General features: G+C 33.3%; 2 protein-coding genes across 3 annotated transcripts in view; one reads left to right on the forward strand and one right to left on the reverse strand.

The window, feature by feature from the left end:
- The window catches only part of LOC139503094 (thrombospondin-type laminin G domain and EAR repeat-containing protein-like), a 94,121-nt gene that overhangs the window by 27,082 nt on the left and 55,007 nt on the right, over positions 1 to 12,032 (forward strand). The gene's annotated exons all lie outside the window — the stretch shown is intronic.
- The window catches only part of LOC139503610 (uncharacterized), a 52,812-nt gene continuing 46,285 nt past the window's right edge, over positions 5,506 to 12,032 (reverse strand). For both annotated transcript variants that reach the window (XM_071293420.1, XM_071293419.1), the window contains 2 exons: positions 9,764 to 9,830; positions 5,506 to 6,214 (listed from right to left, as the gene is read on the reverse strand). In XM_071293420.1, the coding sequence (XP_071149521.1) occupies positions 5,887 to 6,214; positions 9,764 to 9,830 (395 nt within the window). In that variant the 3' untranslated portion in view covers positions 5,506 to 5,886. The remainder of the gene's footprint in view (positions 6,215 to 9,763; positions 9,831 to 12,032) is intronic.

The following is a 12,032-nucleotide window of genomic DNA, read 5'->3' on the forward strand; positions in this document are numbered from 1 at the left end:
AATTGCTGGGTCACTTAAATTTTGGATTCATAGAAGTTTGGTGGTCACACAAGAAATGAATATTCATTTTATTGTATCACATAAATTTTGGCAGTAAACTGCTGGGTCACTTAAGTTTTGGATTCCTACAAGTCGGCGGTAAGATATTAGATGGATATCATTTAATTCACTTAAATTTTGGTTTCATACAAGTTTGCTTGTCACATAAGGAATGAAAATCATGCTGTGTAAATTCTTAAATAATCAGGTAAACACACATTAGTATATCAAGTAAGGGACATTAGAACCATCTTTTTTAATATGCTTTCAAGCAGTGAACTTTAATGTAAACTACTTCCAGTTCAGGGTGTGGCTGCATCTTAAATGAGTGATTTGGGGGTTCCAGTTTGAATGGACTGAAATGCTGGGACATTTTTACATTATTGATCAAGTGTGGAGACACTTCATTGTAAAAATCGTGCTACGTCACTGTCTTTCATATTGGTTGAAACTAACATTCACTGCATTTAATTCTGATTGTTACATATTTAAAAGGTAGGCCAGAGAACAAATGAGTGGTTTCTATGGAAAGGCAGGCAGGTTAACTATACATGCAACATTTTTGCAATTCAAAATCTCGTCATTTTTTGAAATATACTGTATAAGCAACCTAAATGCTGATTTAGAAAGACATACCAATTCAAAACTAGATGCGACAGTACGACACGAATGTCCAAACCAGTCAATTTCAACAAAAATCAGCAGAGCTGAATGAAACATAAACATGAACTGTAAGTCACCATGGTAGACTCACACATCAAAAATCAGCTCAATATCTCGAGCAGTTTAGAAAACAAGAGGCTCTCAAGAGCCTGAATCGCTCACCTTAATTTTTTTGGTTAAATCTCTCATCAATGATTATTTTGGCTTTTAAATGTTCTTTGAATCCTATTTTCTTCAAAAGCAAAAAAAAAATCATTTTCTCCTATGTTCTATTTTAGCCATAGGAGCTATGTTTCTCGACATACAAGGAAATAAAATATAAATTTATACTAGATACTCTGAAACTCATTTAGCCTAAATTTGGCTGAAATTGATACAGCAGTTTCAAAGGAGAAGATTTTTTAAAGTAAGTCAACATGATGAACAAATTGTGAAAAAAGTCTTTAAAGGGCAATAACTCCTTAAGGGGTCAATTGACAATTTTGGTCAAATTGACTTATTTGTAGATCTTACTTTGCTTAACATTTTTGCTATTAACAGTTTATCTGTATCTATAATAATATTCAAGATAATAACCAAAAACTGCAAAATTTCTTTAAAATCATCAATTCAGGAGCATTATACCTGAAAAACCAGTTACCCAATTCGGCTGAAAATTTCAGGACAGGTAGACCTTGACCTAATAAATACTTTAACTTCTTGTCTTATTTCCTCTAAATGCTGGATTTTTTTAGATATAAGCCAAAAACTGCATTTTACCCTGTGTTCTATTTTTAGCCATGACAGCCATGTTTTTTGACGAAATAGAAAATAAAACACAAACTTTATTTCATACACTGATCATTCAGTTGAAGTTTGGTTGAATTTGGTTGAGCAGTTTTAGAGGAGAAGATTTTTTAAAGTTAGCAAATATGATGAACAAATTGTGAAAAATTGTCATTAAAGGACAATAACCCCTTAAGGGGTCAATTGACAATTTTGGTCATATTAACTTATTTGTAGATCTTACTTTGCTGATCATTTTTGCTGTTTACAGTTTGTCTTTATCTATAATAATATTCAAGATGACCCAAAACTGCAAAATTTCCTAAAAATTACCAATTAAGTGGCAGCAACCCAACAATGGGTTGTTTGATTCATCTGAAAATTTCAGGGCTGATAGATCTTGACCTAATGAACATTTTCACCCCATGTCAGATTTGCTCTAAATGCTATGGTTTTTGAGATATAAGCCAAAAACTGCATTTGACCCCTACGTTCTATTTTTAGCAATGGCGACCATGTTTGTTGATAGATCAAAACTTCGGATACAATTTATAAACTAGATACCCTAAGGAACGTTCAGTTAAAGTTTGGAAGTATTTGGCCTAGTAGTTTCAGAGGAGAAGATTCTTGAAATAGTTTACGACGACAATGGACGCCAAGTGATGGCATAAGCTCACTTGGCCCTTCGGGCCAGGTGAGCTAAAAAGTCTTGAAAACTGTTTGTTGCGGAATGACGGACAAGGGTAAAACTGTGTCCACTTTGTGGCCGGGACAAAAAAAAAAATATTATGTCATTCTAAAAGCCAAATGGACTGGCACATGAGGTCAAAGTCATGAGACTTGTGGGAAGATAATCCTATGTACTCAAGAGATTGAGAAGTAGATCATATTTGACACATCATCTATGGTTACTGGGAAATGTCATATTATGAAAACATTTATTCAACAAAATGATTTTTATTTACAAAGTCATACACAAAAAAAAACAAACATCAGAGACGCCAGATCCAACCAACAACTAAATCTGGACTAGTTTTGTTACAGGGATTCATCACACAATAAGTGAACAGTGTACAGTACTAATACAGTATAAATGCAAATAAAATATCAAAATATATCGCATGGAGAACTCATTTTATTGACATTTTTCAAAAGTTAAGTAAACAGAAACCTGAAAATGTCATATCTCTCTTACTGGTGATTGGATTAAGTTACTATATCATTTCAACTTCTACTGTCTGACCTGTAGTCGTATGAAACAAGAGGCTCTCAAGAGCCTGAATCACTCACCTGGTAAACAATATCTTATTGAACTTATTAACCATGCCAGGAAAACATGTACAGCTAACAATTCTTCAATATTACAAATATATATGACTTACTGTTTATAAATAAAGAAAATGAGACCAAAACACAAACACTTAATACTTAGCAATGGACTGTGAAAATGAGGTCAAGTTCAAATAAAACCTGCGTAACCGACATATAGATCATAAAATATTTTCATACACCAAATATAGTTGACCTAATGCATAAAGTATTAAAAAAATAGACCAAAACTAAAAAAGTTAACTTTGACCACTGAATTATGAAAATGAGGTCAAGGTTAGATGACACCTGTCAGCTAGACATGTACACCTTACAATCATTCTATACACCAATTTTAGTAGACCTATTGCATATAGTATAAGAAAAACAGACCAAAACACAAAAACTTACCCCTATGTTCTATTTAAAGTAAGGGCGGCCATGTTTTTTGACGGATCAAAAATCGAAGCACACACTTTGTGCAGGATAATCTAAGGAACAATCATTTTAAGTTTCATTCAAATCCATTCAGTAGTTTCAGAGGAGAAGATGTTTGAAAAATTGTTAACGACGACAGACGACGACGGACGCCAAGTGATGAGAAAAGCTCACATGGCCTTTTAGGCCAGGTGAGCTAAAAATGGTTACTTTTGTGAAAAATTATAGTTCTGGTGGGTAGCAAAATAATGTACTTTTAAAACATCCATAGCAAATTTCTAAAATTGATATTAAGCACATATATGTGACCAATTAAAATCGAGCATCATATAGGATTATTCCAACCAAATTAAAAAAGTAAAATAGGCTCAATGGGAAAAGATAAAAAAAAAAAGACTTTTGTAAATGAGAACAGCAAAAACAAGAGGAGTCACAACAATTCAGAAATATAGTCATAATTAAAAGTAAATAAGTTGACAGTAATTTTGTCTAATCAGTTTTATATATTGTGTGTTTATTTCCATAGTAATTGTAAAACCATGTGAAATGCAAGTGACTACCGGTCTTTTTAGCCTTGCAGTACATGTTTTAACCTATTTTTTTCTTAATCATTATGAACATTTTATAATTGGAGGCTCCTAGGAGCTTGTAATTGCTCACCTGGCACAAAGCTGCCCTGTCCATAGACCTGTAATTGGGAAATCATTTCAGTTCCCAAACAATTTAATGCTTAATTCCCTTTTTTCATCTTCATTTACATATTAATTTTAATGAGCTTTTCATACATTTGTAATTTTTTTTCTTTTAAATCTTTACCTTTCCAAAAAACTATAAAATTACCCCTTTTAGTAGGTAAAGGTGACTTTTCTAAAATAATTTTGTTTCTACATTTAAATTCTTATTACATGTCATTTAATGTGCAACTCCAGCTAACCTTATAATATAAGATAAATTTCAAATATTGACATCCCAACCATGACACTCTGACATTCAAAACTCCCAACTTTTCAATGCTAAATTATCTATAAATAGTCATATTTGCATTTATCTGCAGTGAAAATTTCATTTCAGAATTGTAGCAAAATAAAAATAGTAATTTAAATGAAATAATTAAAAAAAAAGTCAAAAGTTCAACTCATAAAGAGTTGATAACCTGATTAATCAAAACTGGCACTCTCTGCACACAATTCTGTTTAAAAATGAATAAGTGTAAAAGAAAGTTAAAATAACAATTCAAATCCCTCCACAATTCTTTAATTGGAGGGGAGAGGAATTATACAATGCATTCTTTTTGCTATTAAAGATATAACTGAGGTGCTATGCCAGCAAAGCATGATATGACTGCAGCATATCAACAAGTGAATTTTCAAAGTAAGTTTTTCCTAATATTCTGTATGACACAGTAATGTTTTTGATACTGTAACATACTTGACATAAAATTGTAAATTTTTGCAGCTTTGACTTAAAATAACCTTTAACATGGTAAGAAATAGCAAAAATCTGTCGAGATAGTGAAAGCAATCACTGAGAGGAATCCAATGAAAAAGTCATTCAAATCCATTGAAAAAAATATTTTCTGTGGCCTACTTTGCAAGTTTGGCCCCTTTGACCCCTCTTCTCGAAAAAACATGCTGTAATCAAACTTTAATTGCATTGTTAATGAGAATCATTTAAAAGAAACCCAATTGAAATCACATGAAAAATAAAAAAAGTTGAAAATGTGCCCAAAAGCATTTTTCTCATATTTGAAAACTGTATGAGATACCACAGAAATCACTCACTGAGAGGAATCTAATGAAAAAAATCCAATCAAACCGAAAAATAATAAAAAAAAAAATGTGTCCAACAGTATCGCAAATTTAGCCCTCGTCCCCTTTTATCCCAAAAAAGTTATCAAAATATGCTTGGATTAACTTTTATAGCATTTTGTCTCTAGAAATCCAATAAAAAAATCCCTATTAAAACCATATAAAAAGAAAAAAAAAATATGAAGATATGCTAAATTGCATTTTTTTGTACTTTTTACCCCAATTATCTTGAAAACAGTAAGAGATAGCAAAAATCAATTAACATATTACTGAAAGCTTTCACAAAAGGAATCACATGAAAAAGATCTTATCAAAATGGGATAAAATTTTTCCATAACACACAAAATAACATTTTGAGGACCCTTTAGCCCCTTTAATCTTGAAAAAAGGAAGAGATACAAATACAATGTTTGGAAAAACTTTTAATTGCATTTTTTAAAAGAAATGAAAAAAAAAAAATCACATCAAAATTGGAAGTAAATAAAAAAAATAAACTGTTAACACAGGGATATGTCTCGCCTGTTGCAAATTGTCGGAGAGTATTGAAGTCATTATTTGAATCGTTAAATCAAGTTTAAATATAATACCAATGACCTAGCATTCATTAGTGGTTCATGTTAAACTTGAGATTATCACAAACTTAGAGACATTGAATTTACATTGAACCATAGAACCCCCAAAATCAATCCCATACCATAAATCATACTAGCTATCATTATGTTAAAATATCATAATGATCAGGTATATTCACTATAACAAAAGATAAGTTGCTGAACCCTTGGTGTTCACACACAAAAGATTCCACCAATAAACACATGGCAATAACATTGTACAGCAAAATTTTGCAGTCGTATACAAACAAAAACTAGCGTTTAGCATGATTCATGTTAGAAATCTTTTTTATAATTAGATGATTTTCTCTCAAGTGGATGCATCCGTGATTCTTTTTGCTTTTTTTCCTCATTTCGTCTATAAAGGCAGATCTTGGTGTTGTGCCGGACTGTAAAAATTCATTAAAATAACGTTTTAGTTCTTTTACTTCAGCATCTGTCCATCTTTTCCGTGTAACTTTTTTTGCAATTTGCACTTCTCCCTCTTCTTCCATCTCTTCCTCCTCGTCCTCCTTGTCCTCTTTTTCTGCCTCTTCCGCAAATAGGTTCTCCTCAATGTCAACAGTTTCTTCTGGAATTGAGCTAAAATGAAGAAACACTTTATTTAGGGACTATTTATAAACTAAGATTTCCTGAACATAACAAGTGAAAGAGGATCTTCAATTCTAGAAATTCAATTAATTTGAGTTTCTTTCAAATTCATTGTTAGGCCAACTTGATCATTTTCTCAGACGAAAAACAGTGGCAAACAAACAAATCTTAATTTCATTAACATTTTTCTCTTTTGGGTGTTGCTTAAAAAAAACCCTCTTTTCAACTGGCGATTTAATTTTTTTTTAGTTAAAATCATTTAAAGTAATTAAAATGGAGCAGAATTTCAAATAGGTAAATGAAATCCAAAGAGCTAGAATCAAAATAGCCTTGCCTTAACATTTGATATCCATTATCGCAGGCTAGACAAAACTGTCATGTAACAGAATGCATAGCACAGACTATGGGTTGGAGGCTGAGAAAGATAAAAGGTACTGCAACGAATTTTAAACTGTCTAGCGGCAAAAAAAAAGTATTTCTGAATAAAAAAATACGTGCTTCGCCAAGCGCAGCTGGATACGACCGCAGAGGTCCAATCCTGAACAGTTTGGACAAAAAAGGACACAATATTCAAGCTTGATACAGGTCTGAATTTGGATTTTAATTAAATATTTCACACAAAATAGTTTTCTGTCACAGAATAAATGTAGTTAAAGAACTTGAAATAGGTTAAATGATTTGAATTTATTTTCAATTAAAGTTTTCATGTTGTTGCGCAATACACTGTGCTGTTGTGCAATACTTAGTAAATCTTGTTTTTAGAATAGTCAAAGAAATAGCAAAATAAATTGTGAGAAAAACCTAAAATTAAAAAAAAAAAAATTGCCATCCCCCCTAAAATTTTTGACCCCCCCCCCCCCCCCCCCCCCATTTTTTTCCAAAAAAAAAAGGTAATTTCATAAATTTTGAAGAAAAAATTCCCCCCAAAAAAATTTGTTAAGAAATTTAATTTTTGTAAAATGTGGTACAATTTCAGAGATATCAATACACTTAAACACAAGTTATAGTCTGAAAACTAGAAAAATGCTTGTTTTGGGCTCCTTTTTGGCCCCTCATTTCTGAACGATTTTGGCAATTACCCCCAAAATCAATCCCAACCTTCTACTTGTGGTATTAAACCTTGTGGTACAATTTCAGAGCAATCTAAAATTTTATTCACAAGTTATTGTCTGGAAACTAGAAAAATGCTTGTTTTTGGCCCCTTATCCCTAAACGGTTGGGACCATAACCCCCTCCCCCCCCCCCAAAAAAAACCAATCCAAACCTTCCTTTTGTGGTATTGCACCTTTTGGTTAAGTTTCATAGAGATCCATACACTTAAACTAAAGTTATTGTCCGGAAACCAATCTGTCTACGGACGACGACAACGACGTGATAGCAATATACGAACGCAATTTTTTTGCGGATTTATAAAAATTCCAGACATTGCAAGACAAACTGTAGACTGTATACATGTGTGTTTCACTATAAAACCCCTTGTGTATTTACCATGAACCAACACAATTTTCAAACTTTTGATAATGACTGAATTATTAGAAATATTATTTGAAGTTTTTCACCAACCTGAATGAAATTAAAATTACATATGCTAAACCATATCATATCAAGCATTATTGACCTATGATAAGTAGTCCCCATTACAGAGTTTTTGACACTAAACTTGTTCCTTCTGGACAGAAATGTTACTAACTGAGAGGAATAAGTTGGATAAAAGATTTGAAAGATTTAAAATTGAAGTCATTTAGTCTGAGGATGTATCCTTTTCATGGCTTGCCGCTTATTGATTTTGATGAGTTGTTGAATGTGTTCCTTAAAAGTCAGACTGGCTTACGTGAAGGGTCAATCAGTAAGAGAGAGAGGATAAGAGATAGAACGTTCTTAGATTTATTCCATCACAGTCCATCTCTGTCTTAAATCAACATTGATTTACATGGGGTGTCCGATGTCTTGTTGACATCTATAGGTACAAAATGTATACCGCTTGCTTTAGAAGATTTAGTCATAACAGAGAGTAGTGAACTCAGACGAGGGAATAATAGTTCTTATCGAGAAATGTCCCAAGCTAACTAGTCTCCTTCTCTACTGACATGTCTAAACATCACAGAGGTAGGATTCTCACATATTTCAAACATGGATGTCCAAATTTGCAAAAATTGTCTTTTGAAATAAATAATGAGGACGAAGTACGAGGCACAGGATTGAATTATATCGGACCCTGATGTTTCACATTGCCAATAATTGTGAACTCATAAAAGAAGCATCATTCTCTGAGAATGACAATATTACAATGTATGGTGTTCTGGCCATGATTCTTGGAGACCTTGAGTTTTGATAGCTGAGATGATATAGAAATCCTTAAAGAATTGAACGACCCTGAAGATAAGGACAAGGACACCTCAGAATTGAGTGAAATAGTCCAGCAACAACATGATATCATCCAGAAATACCGTCAATGAATCGCTGACATTCAGACAAACAAACCAAAACAGAGATTTTCACGTCTAACCAGGCTTGATATTCATTGTGGACTGACAACTGTCAAGAGGTGCTCAAAATTAAATATGGTGAAAGGGAGATTATTCAATTTGAACAGTCCATGCAAGTCCTTGGACATTATACTGTCTTCGACTTGGATCTTTTTTTCCAACACAGTTCAAATAACCACCTAGGCATTGTCTGGACACAATATTTTATAAGATTTATGAGCTTTGCTCATAATCCTTGGAAAGCTCATAATTCCTGTTGAGACCAACAAGAATGTGCCTGTCCCAAGTCAGGAGCCTGTAATTCAATGGTTGTCGTTTGTTGCTGTGTTACATATTTGTTTTTCTTTCATAATTTTGTACATAAATTAGGCCGTTAGTTTTCTCGTTTGAATTGTTTTACATTTGTCATTTCGTGGCCTTTTATAGCTGACTATGCAGTATGGGCTTTGCTCATTGTTGAAGGCCATACAGTGACCTATAGTTGTTAATTTCTGTGTCATTTGGTCTCTTGTGAAGAGTTGTCTCATTGGCAATCATACCACCTTTTCTTTTTTTATAAGAAACCACATATGCAGTCTTCACGCTGAGTCGCAGCCCAGGCTAGTGAAATTGCTCCCTGGCCTGTAAGAATCATATCTACAGGCCAACAGAATCTAAAAATTTTCAAAAAATTGAGCTCCAGGCCTGTAGATTTAAGAGTTCGTCGTGAAGACTGCATAAGCCTCAATTCTTTTTACTGACAGACAGACAGACAGACAGAGTGATTCCCATATACCCCCCCTGAACTTTGTATGCAGGGGTATAATAACTGCAAATCAATACGAGTTATTCTTAATTTCCTAAAAATTTGCTCCAGGGAATTTCAGTTTGCTCTTTATAGTATATATTAATACATGTGTGGTGGGTATTTTCAAACTTTCACCGGATTCTTTTAACTGAAATTTAATTGTAAACTGTATAGATGGTGGGTCTGACCTTCTATCTCCAAACCCCCATTCACGTTTTTTCTGGAATAGCCTTCCCTTAAATGCATTTTAAAGAAATTAAATCTTACAGATTCTCTGAAATAACGTCAGTTTCATCTTCGTCATTACAATCATCATCATTTGGAAAGACTACATCTGCAATGAAGAAGTAACATTAATTTGATTGCTCAAAAAGATAGCTGATTTAAATTAAATCAAACTTTACCATAAGATTGACCAACAGACCAAATATCATTGTCACTCACTAATGAAATTTAGGTCAAAGACAGGTGAAAAGTGTTTAAATGTCAATATAAATAAGAAGATGCGGTATGAGTGCCAATGAGACAACTCTCCATTCAAGTCACAATGTATAAAAAGTTAACAATTATAGGTCAAAGTACGGCCTTCAACATGGAGCATAAGCTCACACTGAACAGTAAGCTATAAAGGGCCCCAAAATAACCAGTGTAACACAATTCAAACAGATAAACCAACGGTCTAAGTATGTACTAAGATTTACCATCAGACCAAATATCATTGTTGGAGACATAATATAAATGAAGAAATTAATGTTTGAAGGGTCTTAAGCTTATAAATACAAACCACATAAGTCGGTTTGAAACACCAAAACGGAATGAACAATAACGGATTACGTTTTGTAGTTTACAAATTCTAAGCTGGTTTACGGTGGTCTTTTTTTACTATGTTTGGATCGTTTCAATCTAGCAGATACCAGTTTATTTCAAATGCATTGAAAAGAAACGAGAAATATGTAATGAAAGGTTTAGTTTTATATTTATCAGTTTTAATTTGATATTAAATAGAAACAACTTATTAATATGGATGAGTTAAAATTATTAGTTTGAACAAGAGTGGAAACACTGAAATGTCTCGACTGTTCTAGTGTTCATAATATAATTTATGTTGAAAGTATAAAAAAGCATTGTATACCACAAGCATTACATTAAATTAACTGTACTTGAGATGAAGGTGAGATAAACCCTTTCAGACATAAATGTAGTTCCTACACTCATTTCATACAACAAATCTAGTTTACCTATTGGTAAAAGTATCTCCGAATTAACTTCATAAAAATAATAACCTTGACCAATGAACCATGAAAATAATGATAAGATCAACTAACACCTTCTAAACAGACATACACACCTTACAATTATTCCCTACACCAAATATAGTACTGAAAAAAGACCAAATCATTGATGATTTAACATTGACCAATGAACCATGAAAATGAGGTCAAGGTCAGAGGATTATTGCCAGACAGACATGTACACCTTACAAACATTCCATACACCAAATATAATTGACTGAATGCTAATAGTATCTGCGAAATAGACCACAACACAAAAATTTAACTTTGACCACTGAACCATGAAAATGAGGTCAAGGTCAGATGACACCGGTCAGTTGGACATGTACACCTTACAATCATTCCATACACCAAATATAATTGACCGAATGCTAATAGTATCTGCGAAATAGACCAAAACACAAAATATTAAATTTGACCACTGAACCATGAAAATGAGGTCAAGGTCAGATGACACCTGTCAGTTGGACATGTACACGTTACAATCATTCCACACACCAAATATAGAAGACCTATCCTATCCTATTGCTTATAGTTTCTGAGATATGGACTTAACCCTGTAAACTGATCCATGAAATGGGGTCGTGGTCATGTGAAAACTAACTGACAGACATGAGGACCTTGCAAGGTACGCACATACCAATTATAGTTATCCTATTACTTATAATAAGTGAGAAATTAACATTGCAAAAAATTTGAACTTTTTTTTCAAGTAGTCACTGAACCATGAAAATGAGGTCAAGGCCAATGGTCATATGACAGACAGACAGTTCGTAACACAAGGCATCTATATACAAAGTATGAAGTATCCAGGTCGTCTACCTTCTGAAATATGAATCTTTAAGTCAAGAGCTAACGCCGCCACCGGATCAATATCCCTAAGTCTCGCTTTTTGCGACGTCGCAGGCGGGACAAAAATGATGAGAGCGCCCTCTACAATATCAATAACAAAGATGGCGGAACGTAAACAAACCACCTCGCCACGAAATTGAACTTGTTCTCTTATTTCTTGCTTATTGTACACTATAGTCCGCACCCCCTCTGGAAGGTCCAATTTTGGAGAATAAAACCGTGGACTATACAGGCCTTTCTAGGGACAGGTCAACATTTTTGTTGTAAATAAAATAAAGTGTGTAAACTGGTTCCTGTCCGACTACAACACTTTGTTCGGGTGTAGCAGAGTACAAGCAGATACCAGTTAGTTTGTAAAATAGTAAATATGAAACCAAGTGCGGTAGGCAGAG

This window comes from Mytilus edulis, chromosome 14 (genome assembly GCF_963676685.1).
Source record: "Mytilus edulis chromosome 14, xbMytEdul2.2, whole genome shotgun sequence".
Taxonomy (NCBI): Eukaryota; Metazoa; Mollusca; class Bivalvia; order Mytilida; family Mytilidae; genus Mytilus; species Mytilus edulis.